The following is a 16,965-nucleotide window of genomic DNA, read 5'->3' on the forward strand; positions in this document are numbered from 1 at the left end:
AGATGACATTTGACCTTTTTTTAAATCTTTTCAGGGCACTAAAATATACATTATTAATTAATTTATTACTTTGGCCATTGATCTCCCATGCCAAATTTCAGCCAAATCGGAACACTTTTGATTTTGAACATGCTGGTTTGACGTGGAGTCGCTGATAAACTGCTTGAAATATGTATTGCACACACCCTGTTTGAAAAATGTCGCACGTCGTACGAGTTGTCGCACGGATTTGATTTTACCGTTTCGATATCGATTGGTCGAAAGGACGACAAATGGACGACAAACAATCGACATGCATGACATCGTTTTTTGCATCGATTTTCTGACAGATTGACGTTTCGGCGGCGTCGGCGAAAAAACTTTGACAGTTTACATCAAGCAAAAACTTGTTCAGACTGGATTGAACAAAAGTTAAAGATTGATGTTGAAAATGTAATGTGCAAAACCAAATCGGAGCAAAAAGTTGGTTGGTAAGTTGGTTTAAGTAGTTAGAGGTAGTTAGTTACTTTCTATTTCTATGAATATTTATTGGGAATCGTTCTTTACCTCGTGTATTCAGATGCAGTACAGCCGGATACCGGGCCACCCGTGGAGTCAGCACCGATCCTGGCCCAAGGCCAACACCATCCGGCTGGTGGTAAAGGCGGTCTCTTCAATGTAAATACCACCAAATTCTTTCATCATCCGGTCGCCTCTCTTACGAACAGTGCCACTAATCCACTTGATCCTGCTCCGCAGATGCAGTAGTTTCCGTTGCCCAATTCGCTACCCCCCAAACCATAATGAAGCGTGGCGAGCCATTTCCATCATCAATCCTAAAATACATGAGGACGTACATACAACGATTCGACTTTTCCCACCTCCTCTTTGACATCTACAGCCGGAACCGGAGCTCAACAACAACAACAGCAGGCTTCCCACAACAGCCTCAACGTGCCGCCGACTCCGACCTACAACACAACTCCTCCGAATGTAACGTAAGTTCCACTGTACCCAGCAGTTGAACCAATAACAATAATAAACACCTCACAACATCCTCACCAGGCTACTCCTGAACTGAGCGGACCTCCCGCCGGCATGGGACCGATGCATCATAAACCACCAACACATCTCCACCATCCGCCGCCACACGTCCACCAACACGGACCGCCGCAGATGCCCCAGATGCAATTGTCCCCGCACGATCACCGCTGCGGACTAGAGAACCTCTATGTTCTCTTATCAGTTCAACACCCAGCAGCATCTTCCGCACCATCCGAGCCCCGCGGAAATGAAGCAAGAAGTCACTCAATATAAGCGGAAGTGCCGCAGCGGTTCAAAAGCAAGAATCGATGGAATTGACGCCACCGCCAAGCCAGCGACGGCCGCCACCGCATCGATGATTCCTGCCAAAAAGTCGTGCTAGCTTAACCTCATCGAGAACGACGCGGAACAGTGGGATCCGGACAATCCATCCAGCTGAAAGAAAGAAAGCAGAAAATACTCGCGCGATCAGCTGATGCAGCTCAAGAATACGGCAACGGCATGCAAAACAAAAAAAACGAGAATCTGCACAACAGATTGTAGAACGTTTTGGAGAACTACTCGTGCGTGGTATAAACGAAAAGGGCATGAACGAGCATCTCCGAGATGCTTCTGCCACCGTTCATCAAAGATTGCAAAATTATTTCCGAGATGCTGCTGCCAGGCCTGCTACTGGTGGCGGAGGAAGAGGAGTCGATGGCAACATGATCCAAATGAGACAACGATACATTTCGAAACGACCGTCTTAGCCCCAGCATGGTTCCGGATGTGTATCGCAGGTCCCAGACGAACGACCCACGGAATCGAACACGGTCGTCGTGGGATGGCCAACGGCATCAGAACCAGAATCTATAGGATGGCCAATGGCATCAGAACCAGAATCTATCTCAGTTATTTTGAAAACAGTGAAATTAAGTGCAGTGATATTGAAAATGTTCGGAAGATTATTCCAGTATCATGTTGAATTACAAAAAAATAATAACAATCCTATGTAATAATAAAAAACTTGAGTTTTTCTTTTAAAAAAAGCCTAAAAATAACAAATGACAGCACACGACAAAGGCACGACATTCTAAACAACAAAACCGTGCGACATCGGTCGAATGTCGTACGACAATGTCGTACAATTTCGATTATCGATCGCACTACAAACACGACTTTTTGGTGCAAAAACGTATGACATTCGCGCGAAAGTCGCACGACATTGTCGTGCGACGTCGTACGAGTGCACGGACGACAAACGACGGACGTCCGACGGACTTTTCAGTCAGGGTGCATTTGCAGTCAAATTGCGACAACATTCGACGTCCCGGCAGAACTCAATAGAAATTATTTTTTTAGATGTTTTGATTCTCTGATCCATTAATTATTTTGAATATTATGTTTACAATTTCTTTAAAGTTAGTTTCTGCTCTGGTCCATTTTGGGGGTTAAAAGTCGGGTGTCCAAAGTCGAGGGATAAAAAGTTTATATAAAATGTTTGATTCATTCTTCATTTAAGAAAAATTTTAGGTGAAACGATAAAAAAACACGATTAAAAGCCATTTCTGATAACTTTTTTCACTTTAATGCAAAAAAATAAATTTACAAGACAACATTTTTTTGACGGATCAACTATGGTCCCCTTGGAACGAGCTGTCAAGCAGGACCTTTTCTGTCAAGAAGGGACGCGAGGTAGTTTTTTTTTAAATTGATTTGAAAATCCATTTCAAATCCTTTGCGGTCTTAAAAAGAGTCATTGTACTCAGAAAAATTAGCTTTATCATTGTCAACAATAACATCTGAAATTTAAGCTTAATTTTGAGACTCAATTCTATGGTTCAGTCAATATTTACTGTATACTGAAAATCAAGCAAGTATTCGCAATCGCATGGAGAGGGAAATGTCAGCATGTTCGTACATCAACTTTGGACAGCTGCCAGAATGACAGGATTTGCTTGAAGAACTAGATTTTCTCAACTTAAGATGTCCCCTAAACAACCCTTTTTACCAGAGAAATCGATGGTAACATTTCAAAAGGCATCATGTACATTTTGACACTTTCTGGGTTATTGCATATTCTGAAAGTTCAGTTCCTAAAGTACATCAAGAGCTATCATCAGATCACCTGCCCGTGACGTTTGAGATCGACTGCATCATTCAGGCGGAGACACAAGCTAAACGAGTTCGCTGCTACGACCGAGCGGACTGGGTCCGGTTCCAGCGGGACGTTGGCGGAAAGCTGGACGTAACCGTAGAGTCGCTGAACAACATCCAGACAACAGCCGAGATCGACGCTTCTGTTCGCCGATTCACGTCTGCAGTACTGGAAGCTGAGGACGTTGCAGTCCCCTGGGCGGAGTACAATCCGCAGAAAGTGGTTCTGCCAGATGGATTGCGGCTGCTGATTACACTGCGAAACACCCGTCGACGGCAGTTCATCCGTTCGCGAGATCCTGTGCTGGGCCTGATCGTCGAAACGCTGAACCAACGAATCCAAAAAGAGTGCAGCAAACTGAAGTACAAAAACTTCGGCGATACGGTCCGCGATATCGCCAATGGCCACAAAAAGTTCTGGAAAATTTCCAATGTCGTGCGGAATAAAGTTAAACACAATCCTCCTTTCCGTATCGACGATGGCCTGGTCATCTCCCCCGCGGAGAAAGCCAGAGTGCTCGCTGAAAGTTTCGCGAAGGCACACGACAACACCTTGCCGGGTGACCCTTCAGTGAACGACGAGGTAGCGCGATCGATGTCGGTGGTGGCAGAGGCGAACGAAAGTAACGACGACTGGTCCACATACACGAAGCCAAGCGAGATCAAAGCTATCTTCCGGAAGCTGAAAAACAGGAAAGCCCCGGGTCAAGACGGTCTGCGGAACATTACGCTGAAGCACCTTCCGCGAAAAGGATTAATCTACCTCACAAAAATCTACAACGCCTGCCTGAAGCTGTCCTACTTTCCTGCTGCGTGGAAACACGCGTTGGTGGTAGCGGTTCCAAAGCCGAATAAGGACATCACGCAACCCGGAAACTATCGCCCCATAAGCCTGCTGAGTACGCTCAGTAAGGTCCTGGAACGGATAGTACTCGCACGAATGAACCGACACTTGGACAACAACCGCATCGTCCCCGACGAGCAATTCGGATTCAGGCGAGCGCATTCGACGAATCACCAGCTCGTGAGGATTGCGCAAGCAGTCAAGAAAGGATTTGACTCCAAGAAATCGACGGGCATGCTGATGCTGGACGTAGAGAAAGCCTATGACACGGTGTGGCAGGAAGCAATTGTCCACAAGCTGGTAGTAGCCAACTTCCCACTGTACCTTGTCAAAATGTTGCACTCCTTTCTGAAGGGCAGAAGTTTTCAAGTGAACGTCAACGGTACACTGTCGGCCATCCACGAAATACCGTGTGGCGTGCCCCAAGGTTCGGTTCTAAGCCCAACGCTGTACAACATCTTCACTGCTGATGTACTGATGATTGACGGAGTGTCGTATGCGTTTTTTGCTGACGATACTGGCTTCTTTGCAACAGACAACGATCCGAAAATCGTCACAATCAAACTTCAAGCTGCTCAGAACCGTCTGGAGGAGTTTCAACAAAAGTGGAGGATCAATATCAACCCTTCCAAGACGCAAGCCATCTTCTTTACGCGCCGAAGAGCGCCCAAGTACCTTCCGAGTTCCAAGGTCAAAGTCTGCGGCTTGGAGGTGGACTGGTCCAAAGAGGCCAAGTATCTAGGCTTTGTCTTAGACACCGGGCTTCGCTACGACAAGCACATCGACCAGACGCTCAAAAGTGCAAAAACCTGACGAAGGCTCTCTACTCGCTGGTGAACCGACGCTCCCGATTACAACTCCACAACAAGCTGTTGCTGTACAAGTGCGTTTTCCGTGCAGTCTTGACGTACGGATCTCCAACGTGGAAAACCTGCGCAGCTACCCACCGCAAAAAGCTTCAAAGGATGCAGAACAAATTGCTGAAGATGATCTACAACCTCGATCCGTGGCACCCCACCGATGATCTCCACCAGCTTGCCGAACTGGAGACGATCGACCAGTTTATCGATCGCTTGTTCCAGAAGTTCCGGACCAGCTGCCAGATGTCGGACAACCCACTGATTGAAGCCATCCTTCCCCTTTAATGAAGCGGAACTCAACCCCACCACTCGTCTGTGATATTAGTTTTAAGAAACCCCAAGTTTCGATCTCACTAGGTTTTTTGGCCAAATTTTCCCTAGTTTTTGTTTAATTGCATTTGAAGAACCTTCTGTTACCAAACGGTTATTGAAAAGGAAATAGTTGCAAGGAACACCAAATCTCTATGAACCAGTTATTCACACAAATTGTAAAATTGTTATTTCGGTAAATAAAATGAATTGAATTGAAATATTCTGAAAGTACTCCTAATAAGCTACCTCTCCACCAAAAATGAGCAAAAGTTACTTCAGTAAAGTCTGTTTAATCATGATTTTAAATAAAGTAACATAAACAAAATCTCTGCCATCAGCAGTCCCTGTTTATATAGCCCTGTCAACCTGTCAAACAAAAGACTACATGAACCTCGTGACGAAAAAAAAGCAACGTGAACAAAGCGCCATGTACATAGAGTTATCTACGTGCGCATGTATTGCGTGTACGTACACGAAAAAGATTGAGGTTAAATTTTGTCCGGCTAGCAAAATCAAATGGTGCGCTAGTGTGTGCACGCGAAACGTCATAAAGCTCTATTAGGTTTTACAGCGTGACGTCACGAGTGCACACGCACACACATTTTTACTGAGACACACGTGCAAAAAATGTAAACAGTGCAGCCAAGCTGTCAAATTTCTAACCTCAAAACCGAGTCGGCGTAAAACCTAATTCTGCGAAGAAAAACGAATCATAACAAAGCGCCCCTCTCAATGACAGCAGGGTGATATAGACGTTGGTGATTTCAAAAGGAGTTATGTTTGTTTTTCTCAAATGAAATTCAGAAATAATGTTTTATTGAATTTGGATGATGAAGTATCAATAAAAGCAACGTTTTTCATCGTTTGTTATCATTAGAACATCTTTTTTTGCTTTTATATTAAAATGGGAATTTGAAAATGGATGCTCAACATCAATCACTTTGACCCAATCTCACCCCCACTGACGGTACAGTCATCCCACATATTCGGAACACCCACAAATTCGGAACACTTTTATGATAATTTGTCAATAGCATGCCAAAAGTAGCTTTTCTGTCGACCTTACTATTTTTAGAACCTTCATTTGGGCATTATCTTGCTATTTCACTAGGAAAAGTAGTACTTTTTGAACAAAAAACTTCATTCCAAGACTATTTTGTCCAGAGCAGCAAAACACTGCCTTCTAATGGCCTGTTTCATAATTGTGGGATGTTATTGTGCCTCCCACAATTGTGGAACACCTGAATTTAACTGATATTTTCACAAAAAAGTTATCAAACCATGTATAAAACATCACTAACCTTGAGTCTTATTGGTTTTAGTGTGTGAAGTCATTAATTGGTAATAAATATGTACTCCTGGAGAGAAAAAAAAGTTTGTTTACATTCGTAAGAAAAAAGTGTTCCGAATTTGTGGATTTCAAGGGTCAAAGTAATTCTTCAAAAACTTCATATAAAAGTTAAAATTTGCAGATGGTCGAAACAGCATTCGAAATATCGCAAGAAAAGCTTTCAAATGAAGGTAAAAGCGAATCATTAAGTTTAATTATCGATTTGCTATGATTTTTTGAACATTGGCCGTTCTGGAAACCGTTCCGAATATGTGGGATGACTGTAGTTGGAATTCTAGCGAAAATAAAAACTAAACTTCTTTTCAGTTTTCAGTAATTATTTATTTCCACATGCATCAGAATGTTATTTAACGAAGTTTTCAGAGAAAAATACAATTTTCGTAGTCAGACTTAAATCAATTTCCCACAAATCAAGACGTCGCGTTCGGTTGGCCCTTGTATCCCCGGTCCTTCCAGGTGGCCGGAACAAATTTCACCTTCTGGAACTTGTAGCTGATTTCGTAGTGCGTCTGCTCGAGAACTTCCGCCGACTTGGCATCGACGTAAAAGTTCAGCATGCCCTCCCGCCGGTGCATAAACTTCCACGCGCTCGTGTCGAGTGTGCCCCCAGAGTCCCGCTCGATGCGTTTGAAAATCGCCTCCGTGCTCATCCGAAGACTCTCGGGGAAGTTGGCGTGAAAGGCGACTTGGGTTTCTTCCGGTCCGTGCACGGGGGCGGTGAATTTTACCCGGCCAACTTTGTAGTTGAGCTCGAAGGTGGTGTCCTCGTTGGGTTTTCGTTCCTGCGCGGCCGGTATCATGAGCAGCAGTTCGACCGTTGTGTTGTCCGGATGTAGCTGGCGAGTTAGGACGTGCCACTTTGAGGTTTCCGTTTCGACGTTTTGATTTTGGAGGTTTTTCAAGATGCAGGTGAGTTCGTCATTGGCGCTGTCCGGCAGACTCACGGAGAATATCTCCGATTCGAGAAATTTCTTTTCGCGCATCAGACAAATGGACGCTCCCGGCCACAGCTCCATTCGGGAGAAGTTTGCCGTAAGCCAGTCGACTGATTTCATGTCGGTACAAACGAGCCGAATGTGGCCAGATTCGGGAACGAGCGTGCACTCCACAAAGTGTGGCAACTCACTGTCTTCGCCCTTTCGAGCTTTGCGCCACAACTTGAAGGTGATCATTTTGAACTGCTCTTCGTTGAATGGAGCGCGGTTCGCTTTGCACATCACGAGGCGAATGTTGACCGTGAATCTGGACAGAGCTGGCCGTACGACCCCATCGCCGGTTGCAAAGGCCACCGCATTGTCCGCCCTGCGCTCGGAAAACTCCAGCGCATCCTCAATCGATTTTCCCCAGTCGACCTGCTGGCAGAAGGCCTTCCGGAACTCGGAACTGTAGATCAGGTTTTCCTGCTTGACCGTTTCGTACAACCAAGAATCGCCTTTGGACTGCAGCGCGGCCAGCATGATTTCCTCCTGGACTTCGTTGATCAACTTTGACTGTTTGGCCAACTCGGCCGCCTTATTGAGCGCGAAACCGTTTTGTATCAAAAACACAAAACGTCCGGCTTTTACACCCTTGAAATAGAACGGGTCCAGCATTGTCTGGATTTGAAAAGTGAAAGAAATGTTTTAAACATCAACAGTTGAAGTTAAAACTAAATGATCGTTAAAATTACCTTGCAATAAGACTGAAATTAAACAGACAAAAACTCCTTTAAATTTTCGCGAAATTCACAGCACCCGGCTTGGCAGCTTTGTCAAAAAAAGCGATTGTAAACAATCCAGCGACGAAAACAAACCCTTCAGCAACGTGTTGGACGCGCGCCATCGTGCACGGTGTGGGAAGCTTACTCATGTTTGTGCGGAATGCGATCGGATGCGTAAGATCTACTCAAAATTGGCTACATTTTGATGTTGACGTAGAATTACGATTAAGTTGACCTTTTTCAAACGGAGTTGAAGCGCAGCTGAAGTGGAGTTTTGAATTAACATTTTCTTACGTTCCTTATGACGAAGTATTTAGATTTGTTGTAAAGGCACCGTGGTGTAGGGTTACGCGTGGTTGCCTCTAAAACAGTCGGCTTGGGTTCGATCCCAGACGGTCCCGGTGGCATTTTTCGAGACGAGATTTGTCTGACCACGCCTTCCGTCGGACGGGGAAGTAAATGTTGGTCCCGGTCTAACCTAGAGGGTTAGGTCGATAGCTCAGTCCAGGTGTAGGAGTCGTCTCCCTGGGTCCTGCCTCGGTGGAGTCACTGGTAGGCAGTTGGACTAACAATCCAAAGGTCATCAGTTCGAATTCCGGGGTGGATGGGAAGCTTAGGTGTAAAAAGAGGTTTGCAATTGCCTCAACAATCAAGCCTTCCGACACTTGTTCCGACACCTAGTTTCGAGTAGGAATCTCGCAATCGAGAACGCCAAGGCAATACTGTAGAGTGATTAATTTGATTTGATTTAATTTGATTGTAAAGGCATTTTCTTGCATTTTTTTTTATTTAGTTAAATATTTCAGTATGTCAAACAAATTAGTTAAACATTAACTACCTGGTTTTACATGCATGTGAATAAACTCACTGAGCAAGTCTCCACCAAACTCTGAAATTGATTTTACTTATTTTTTATGATTTGGCTCAAACTTTATGGGGCCTTCCCTATCACCAAAGAAGCCATTTTGTGTCTTTGGTTAACCCATAAAAAACTCTACACAATGTTGGCAGCTGTTCATACAAAAATTGTACGAAAATATTCGAAAATCTGTAACTTTTCAAGGATTTTTTTTAATGATTTGATGTTTTCGGCAATGTTGTAGGTATTGATGAGGACTATTCAGAGAAAAATAGGTCACGGAAAAATTGGTGATATTTTAATCAACTTTTCCCACAAAAATTAAAATTTCCAAAATCCGTATTTTATTAATTTTGAATTTTTTGTTGTATATGTTTCAGGGGTCAAAACCCCGCATTTTTTAAGCTGTACAGAAGTATGGGCCACAATTAAGCCAACGAGTTATATTTTTTTTAAATTGATTTTTGGAAAAAAAAAATTTCGGGCTTAAATTTTATTGACCATTTTTTTAAACTACAATCGAATTTGCAATCGAAAAGTAATTTACTTTTTTTTGATTAGGTGCACCGTGTTTTAAATAAAGCCATTTAAAATAAATTTTTGTTCAAAAAAAATCCGGGTTTTTTTTTTGATTTTTTAAAATAGTGTCCATGATTGTTAATTCTTGAAAATATTTTTTTCTAAAAAGTTCAGAAAATTTCCTACAATACACTGGTTGCTGAGGTAAAGCGGATAAAACAAAAAGAAAGAAGAAAATTTATTTTTTCAAGTCACCCAAACAACACACCATTTTCTAATGTTGATATCTCAGCAACTAATGTTCCGATTTTCAATGTTAAAATATGAAACATTCGTTTAATATTATGCAATGTTTCATTCTTGAATAACACCGACCAACAAAATTTCTGCGCAGGTTCAACTTGAGGGAATGCATGAAGTTTGGGGTACCCAGAATCGATTTTTTCTAAAATATTTAGATGGAGAATTAGTGCGGTTCGCTACTTCCACATATTACATGCAGTTTTTGCTTGAATGCAAGGATTTTTTTTAATGATTTGATGTTTTCGGCAATGTTGTAGGTATTGATGAGGACTATTCAGAGAAAAATAGGTCACGGAAAAATTGGTGATATTTTAATCAACTTTTCCCACAAAAATTAAAATTTCCAAAATCCGTATTTTATTAATTTTGAATTTTTTGTTGTATATGTTTCAGGGGTCAAAACCCCGCATTTTTTAAGCTGTACAGAAGTATGGGCCACAATTAAGCCAACGAGTTATATTTTTTTTAAATTGATTTTTGGAAAAAAAAAATTTCGGGCTTAAATTTTATTGACCATTTTTTTAAACTACAATCGAATTTGCAATCGAAAAGTAATTTACTTTTTTGATTAGGTGCACCGTGTTTTAAATAAAGCCATTTAAAATAAATTTTTGTTCAAAAAAATCCGGGTTTTTTTGATTTTTAAAATAGTGTCCATGATTGTTAATTCTTGAAAATATTTTTTTCTAAAAAGTTCAGAAAATTTCCTACAATACACTGGTTGCTGAGGTAAAGCGGATAAAACAAAAAGAAAGAAGAAAATTTATTTTTTCAAGTCACCCAAACAACACACCATTTTCTAATGTTGATATCTCAGCAACTAATGTTCCGATTTTCAATGTTAAAATATGAAACATTCGTTTAATATTATGCAATGTTTCATTCTTGAATAACACCGACCAACAAAATTTCTGCGCAGGTTCAACTTGAGGGAATGCATGAAGTTTGGGGTACCCAGAATCGATTTTTTCTAAAATATTTAGATGGAGAATTAGTGCGGTTCGCTACTTCCACATATTACATGCAGTTTTTGCTTGAATGCAAAAGCGACGAACCGCCCTAACTCTCCATACAAACTTTGGAGAAAAACCATTCGGCTCTGGCTAAATATTTAAAAAAAAATCTAAGTGCACTTGTTTCTGGGGACCACAAACTTCACGCTTCCCCTCGAGTTGAGCCTGCGCAGTTATTTTTTGTATGCAAATATTTGTAGGTTCGAGTAATATTTGAGTTTTTAGGATTGTCAAAATATTCTATCATCATTTGATCTAATCGGCAAAAAGGCTTCTAAAACTTACATGAAAACGTGTACTTGCTCAAACATAGAACTCTCGGATTAGTTTTCAAAAAGCCATAAGAGCCATTGGTAAACAAAGTCCTTCAAGTGCCCCAAACTAAAAATAAATGAAATTTTGTTTCATTTTCGAGAAAAACGAAAATTAGTGTCAGAGGACACATGGCTCTTACGGCTTTTTGAAAACTCACCCGAGAACTGAACTCTTTGTATGAGTGGCGATTAAGAGATTAAAAAAGGCATGCTAAAATTGTGACATTTTGTGTTGTTAAAAATTAAATACAGAGTTAAAGTTGAAGATGCAATTTAATTCAATTCATTTTATTTTACTATAGCTTTATGACAGAGTATTTTACAAAATTATTGTTTAATTTCATTTTTGAACTTTGCAATCCACGTTTTATTCAGTTTTTTATAAAGGGTAATTTTTTGCGACATGAAGCTTATCTCATTGTTGGAATGCTTGATCACATCCCCCGAGAGTCCATCAACTTTGAATCTTAGCCAAACGTAAGTTACGCCGTTCTCCGTGAGTTGACCGTGCTTAGCTACTTTCCACTTGAAGGTGTCGATGTCGTTTTCGCTCTCGATGATCTCTAGAAAATTGCCTTCATATTCAGGAAAAACGCCTTGAAGACCAACTTTCTCCGGTTTTCTGATACTTTCATCTACCGTACGCATCGTAAATTTAACCTTGCTTTGCTTGTACTTTAGCTCGTTATTTTTAAGCTGGAGAATTTTCACATTATACCTAGGAATTAGAGCATGAATATATACGGTTTTCTGATCTTCCAGCAAATGTCGAGAAATAATCTTCCACTTGAACATTTTCACGTCAGGATTATGTTTTTTAAGATTCTCAATAATTGTAACGGCGTCGTCATCAACACTGTTTTCGAGGTTGGCCGAATAAATGCATGAACGGTGAAATTTCCACTCGAGCATCAGAAGAACTGATTCACTTTTCGACACTGGAGCCAAAGACAGCAAATTAGCCAACCACTGAACAGTTGCTTTATCGACACACTTGATTCGTATGTAGCCTAACATATTCATATGGTTCATATCCACGATGTGCGGAACAATGTCCAGCTCCTCGTTGTATATATCTTTGTTGCGCTCAATTTTCTTCCTGATTGATGCCGCCACTGCAGAGAACTCTTCAAGGGTGACGGGCGCTCCGTTTGTGTTGGCAAATGCCAATCGAATTTTGCCCAATTTCGTCGCTTGCGGACGTCGAATCGGCGGTTGGGAGTACCGTGTCGCTGCCATCGAGTCTGCTCGACGCAGTGCAGCATCAGCCGCCCATTCGATGGTTTTACCCCAACCCAAATAGTAGCTAAACGCCTTCCGGAAATCAGCAGCAAACACGGTGCTGTTGGCCTTAACGGTGTCGTACACCCACGGATCGGGATGTGAGTGTAGATATTCCAGCAGGTCATCCTCTGGGAAAAGTAGCGTTGACTCTGGATTGCGTGCCTCTCTGAGCGCTACCGGGAAGGGAATGCGTCTATTCAGCAGATAGAGGAAGCGGTCGATAGCGGCTCCTTTCAGGGTAGACATCGTTGAGCTGAGGATAGAGAAAAATCATATCTTGTTGTCAAACATAGTTTAAGAAACTAATTAGCTGTACTGAGTTCAACAAATTGATTTATGTTATTTTCTCAAGTTTTAAGTAATGAGAATTCTCTACGAAATCAGCCGGTTCAAACCATTTTTATTTTTTGTATTTTTTTATTTAGCCTTCCCTAATAATATGATCAATGAAACCATTTTGTCTTCGGCAAAGTGTGTAGCTACAACTTTGCTGAAGACAAAATGGTTTCTTTGATCATAAGCCCCGTTCGTTTGACACCAACTGTCGTCAAACGAACTGGGTCACTTTTTAGTTTGACACTCCTTTTACACAGAGTTCACACACACTACCAAACGTTTGTTTGATAGAGTTCGTGATGAAGACTGTGCAGAAGAAATAGACACACGGAAAAATCCGATTTTTTTATTAACTTTTTTTCACAAACACTCAATTTTGCAAAATCCGTATTTTTTTTATTTTCGAGATTGTTTTATATGTTATAAGGGACAAAAACCCGCATCTTTTGAGCTAAAGAGAAGTATGGTAAAAAAATTGCCGAGTACATAATAAAGAATGCTCTTGTGAAATGTTCTTGATTATTATTATTTTTTGAAAATGTTGTTTTCGAAAAGATCTGAAAATTTCACGAATGTTTCATTTTTTGGATTCAAATTAAAAATGAAACCGTTACCCCACGTCAATAACGAGAATCTACACAAGTGTTTAAGTAAATTTGAGAATGTGAACAGATGTCTAAAATCTTAAAATTTTAGCTGATTTGTCATAAGCGTGCATTTTGTTGTCGCCGAAAGGATCAAAGTTTTTGGATTATTTAAGGTAAGGCGGATGTTTCAGCTTTTTTTTTTGCAATATTTTTAACAAATTTAAATTTAACGAAATAAGTTTTCGATTCAATTTGACGTTTAATGAGATTTTCCGAATGATTATCCGATTAAATTTTCAGCTGAAATCCGTCTTACCTTATATATCCACATACCTTGCTCCAGGATGCCATTTCCTTCAAAACAAACAGCTTGACACCAAAATGCCGCAAAAATCTCAACAAAGATTAATAATGAAAACTATATTAAATTCACACAACAAAGCATGCTTCATATGCTTACTTTTTCTTTGCTTTGGATGATTAGATGGATCTTAAGATGCGTTTCGGATACTTATAAAACACCATGCAAAAATATCACCAACTTTATCAGTGCACAACAAAGTTTGACAACTAACAAGCTAAACAGGAACGCGTAAAATGAAGGCGAAAGATAAATTACACACGTTACATGAAAACGGATGATTTATAAGCAAATTCACAAATATTTTACATAAATATAAAAAAAATCAACAGTTTTGTTCAACACGGAACGTCGGATCGAGCTGCTTTTTGTTGCGTTGGGTTCGTATAAGTCCAAGGAAGGTTCTTACGCCAAAAAGTGACAACTTTGGCCACTCTGGAACCGATTCCGGAAAATCTGCAGATTGTATGGGAAATGTTACGTAGAATCACATTTTGATCACAGAGGAGGCTGAATAAGCAAACAAGCTAAAAACGTCAAGAAACGAAAAAACAAGACAAAGTTGGTCGGGTTTAGCTTGTTTTACACAAAAGCCAAACCATTGTATTGTTTTATATGTAATGTAGTGTAGAAAATCGACAAGGCTTTCTTTTGCTCCAAATCCAATGCAAATTCACATTTAGCATATTGAAAAAATCTTTATTAAATCTCCGAAACTCTTGAATGGTACACTAGTTTCACCGTGGTAGACTGAAAGTTTATCTCGTCGCCTGCCGCCCGGATCGCTCGGGCCGAAGCGGCGTCCACGAAGAACATGATCCGGCCAGTCCTCCGGTGAAGCTGTTTCCACTCGTCCGTCACGGCGACGCCCTCGTTTGCATTCTCAATCTCCTTGAACAGATCCTTTGTTTCCATGTCTTTGACGCGGAAAAATCCCCGGAAGAGGGCACGCTTTCCGATGCTTGTCCGGTCTTCCGGCGCGACGAGCCTGAGTTTGTGGTTGATGTAGTGAAGCGGTGAGTTTAATGTTTTAAGCTTATTAAGGTCCTTCAGAGGCAGCATGATTGTGAGTTTGTTCAGCCTCTGTTTGTCCAGCTGCTCGGCCGTCAGAACCGACCATTTGTCTATTTTCACTTTACGATTTTGAACCTTTAGCTGTTTCATGATGTCGCCGAGTTTCCTCGCGATGCCATCCGGGATGGAAAGGGTCATGATGCAGGATGCGAGGAATTTCTCTTCACGCACCATGAAAAGTGACGCCCCCGGCCAAAGTGTCATCCATTTGAGGGTCAATCGAACCCAGCGGACGGTGATGGCATCGCCACAAATGACCAAAATGTACCCGGTTCCGGGAACTAGCGTACATTCAACCAGGTGCGGAATATATCGAATGTCTTTAATTTTAGCTAAATTGGTCCTCATTTCCGCTATAATTTGTCGAAACTCCTCCGTCGTGATTCCCTCCTCCGGGTGGCGCGTACTTCCGATAATTATCCGTATCTTCCCCTCAAATGTCTTCGGATCGCACAGCCCGTTCGGCGTTTCGAGCACCGTCCGGGTGTCGGTCTCGCGTCTCGCCAACGCGAGCGCATCCTCGACGGACTCACCCTGTTCGATGAGCGTGTGAAAAGACTGCCGGAAGTGGCCGCTGTAACTGTGCTTTTCATTGCGCTTTTCATCGTGATAAAGCATTTCGTACATCCACGGATCTTGCTCGGAACGGCGCGCGATTGCGCCCAAGGCCACACTCGAGGCAACAAGCTCAAAGTGGGTCCGTCTGCATGCACCGTAAAAGGCCGTCTCGAAGGGGTAGCCCTGCTTTAGGAGGAACCGGAAGCGTTCGATTCTCATTCCCGTCAAGCGCTTGACCTTCGCTTTGCGTACTGGTTTGCGCTTTTTCGCAGGAACTTCTGGTTCTAGAATAGTTTTATAATTATTGCATGCTTGATAATGCCAAGAAATATTTACCTTTATCTTTTTCGACATCGACATCTTCCGTCAAATCTACAACTTCAGGCAGAGGTTCTTGATCCATCGGCTCGGCATTGTTTGCTGGAGCGTCCGATTGCTCTGAGGTGCAGTCGACTTGTTCCATGTTTGACCTTTGAACTTATGCACAATCTTTACGTGTCTAATAAATAGATCGTGAAATTGACAATTTTCGCAAATTTCCACACAAAAAGTTATATATTTCTTAATCAAACTCCTCCGCAAACTCTCTTGTTTAATATTTTGTTACCTGCTCGAAACACAAAAAATACGATTGAAGGTGTACAACTGTCAAAAAAGAGTGATGTTTTGCCCTTCAGAAAAGTTTTGCAATCTTGTCTACCTTTCTCCACGTTTCGACGGATTTACGTTTATTAAAGTAAATTTCGATCACAATTTCAATGCTTTTAAGGTTTAAAGCTAAGTATGCAGATCGGAAGGAACGCGTTCAAGAAATGTTACGTATTCTTTTCGTGACCTCCTCAAGAAAAGTTTACAGTTGAGGTTCTTTGTGAGAAAAAAAAATAGAAAATTAGAAATTCTTTAAAATTTCAAAATTATAAAACTTAAACAATACGATATTATAAAGTTATTGATTTATGAAAATATTAAATTATGAATTTATGAAATTATGAATTATAAAATTATAAACTTTTGAAATTAGGAAATCATGACATTTTAAAATTACGAAATTTTGAAATTATGAAGTTATGATATTCTGAAATTATAATGTTAGATAATTATAAAATAAGGCTGGTACAAATGCTTTAAAAGTTTTTTTTTAATCCTGAACTCTTGAATTCTTAAATTCTTAATTCCTTAAATTCTTAAATTCTTAAATTCTCAAATTCTTAAATTCTTAAATTCTTAAATTCTGAAATTCTGAAATTCTGAAATTCTGAAATTCTTAAATTCTTAAATTCTTAAAATGTTAAATTCTGAAATTCTGAAATTCTTAAATTCTTAAATCCTTAAATTTTAGTTTTTTTTAATTTTTATATTAGTAAATTTTTAAATTTAAGATTTTTTAATTCTCAAATTCTAAAATGTTTAAAATTCCTTAATTTTTTAATTTCAGAGAAAATAGACTTTTTGAATGTTAGAATTTCGGGCGTTTTCGTGAATTTGTATTTTTGAATTTATATATTTCTGATTTCTTAATCTTTTGAAATTTC

At 40.7% G+C, this 16,965-nt stretch overlaps 4 protein-coding genes across 5 annotated transcripts; 1 reads left to right on the forward strand and 3 right to left on the reverse strand.

Annotated features, from left to right (window-relative positions):
* The first annotated feature begins 598 nt into the window (after nt 1–598).
* LOC119770005 lies at nt 599–1,424 on the forward strand. The gene is made up of 2 exons (XM_038264026.1): nt 599–977; nt 1,045–1,424. The coding sequence occupies exons 1-2, from the start codon at nt 783–785 to the stop codon at nt 1,294–1,296; spliced, it is 447 nt and encodes a 148-aa protein (XP_038119954.1). The 5' UTR covers nt 599–782; the 3' UTR covers nt 1,297–1,424.
* Nucleotides 1,425–6,822: 5,398 nt separating this feature from the next.
* On the reverse strand, nt 6,823–8,319 carry LOC6031044. The gene is made up of 2 exons (XM_001841843.2): nt 8,196–8,319; nt 6,823–8,121 (listed from the first exon to the last, which is right to left on the reverse strand). Exon 2 carries the CDS (start codon nt 8,116–8,118, stop codon nt 6,937–6,939), a length of 1,182 nt encoding a protein of 393 aa, XP_001841895.1. The 5' UTR covers nt 8,119–8,121; nt 8,196–8,319; the 3' UTR covers nt 6,823–6,936.
* Nucleotides 8,320–11,505: 3,186 nt separating this feature from the next.
* On the reverse strand, nt 11,506–14,052 carry LOC119770098. Of its 2 annotated transcripts, XM_038264327.1 has the most exons (3): nt 13,901–14,035; nt 13,774–13,834; nt 11,506–12,770 (listed from the first exon to the last, which is right to left on the reverse strand). In XM_038264327.1, exon 3 carries the CDS (start codon nt 12,761–12,763, stop codon nt 11,561–11,563), a length of 1,203 nt encoding a protein of 400 aa, XP_038120255.1. In that variant the 5' UTR covers nt 12,764–12,770; nt 13,774–13,834; nt 13,901–14,035; the 3' UTR covers nt 11,506–11,560. The 2 variants fall into 2 exon arrangements, with proteins under 2 accessions (XP_038120255.1, XP_038120254.1); XM_038264326.1 differs by lacking the exon at nt 13,774–13,834 and having other exon boundaries at nt 13,901–14,052.
* Nucleotides 14,053–14,479: 427 nt separating this feature from the next.
* Nucleotides 14,480–16,153, reverse strand: LOC119770097. The gene is made up of 3 exons (XM_038264325.1): nt 16,041–16,153; nt 15,770–15,932; nt 14,480–15,717 (listed from the first exon to the last, which is right to left on the reverse strand). Exons 2-3 carry the CDS (start codon nt 15,894–15,896, stop codon nt 14,504–14,506), a joined length of 1,341 nt encoding a protein of 446 aa, XP_038120253.1. The 5' UTR covers nt 15,897–15,932; nt 16,041–16,153; the 3' UTR covers nt 14,480–14,503.
* Between the last annotated feature and the right edge of the window lie 812 nt (nt 16,154–16,965).

The sequence above is a fragment of the Culex quinquefasciatus genome, chromosome 3 (assembly GCF_015732765.1).
Source record: "Culex quinquefasciatus strain JHB chromosome 3, VPISU_Cqui_1.0_pri_paternal, whole genome shotgun sequence".
In the NCBI taxonomy this organism is placed as follows: Eukaryota; Metazoa; Arthropoda; class Insecta; order Diptera; family Culicidae; genus Culex; species Culex quinquefasciatus.

Excerpts from the sequence above, each read along its gene's own strand:
- LOC119770005 (XM_038264026.1), top strand. The coding sequence starts at position 783 with ATGAAGCGTGGCGAGCCATTTCCATCATCAATCCTAAAATACATGAGG. Across the intron at positions 978-1,044 it reads ACAACTCCTCCGAATGTAAC|GCTACTCCTGAACTGAGCGG; the intron begins GTAAGTTCCACT and ends CATCCTCACCAG.
- LOC6031044 (XM_001841843.2), bottom strand. The coding sequence starts at position 8,118 with ATGCTGGACCCGTTCTATTTCAAGGGTGTAAAAGCCGGACGTTTTGTG.
- LOC119770098 (XM_038264326.1), bottom strand. The coding sequence starts at position 12,763 with ATGTCTACCCTGAAAGGAGCCGCTATCGACCGCTTCCTCTATCTGCTG.
- LOC119770097 (XM_038264325.1), bottom strand. The coding sequence starts at position 15,896 with ATGGAACAAGTCGACTGCACCTCAGAGCAATCGGACGCTCCAGCAAAC. Across the intron at positions 15,718-15,769 it reads CGATGTCGAAAAAGATAAAG|AACCAGAAGTTCCTGCGAAA; the intron begins GTAAATATTTCT and ends AAACTATTCTAG.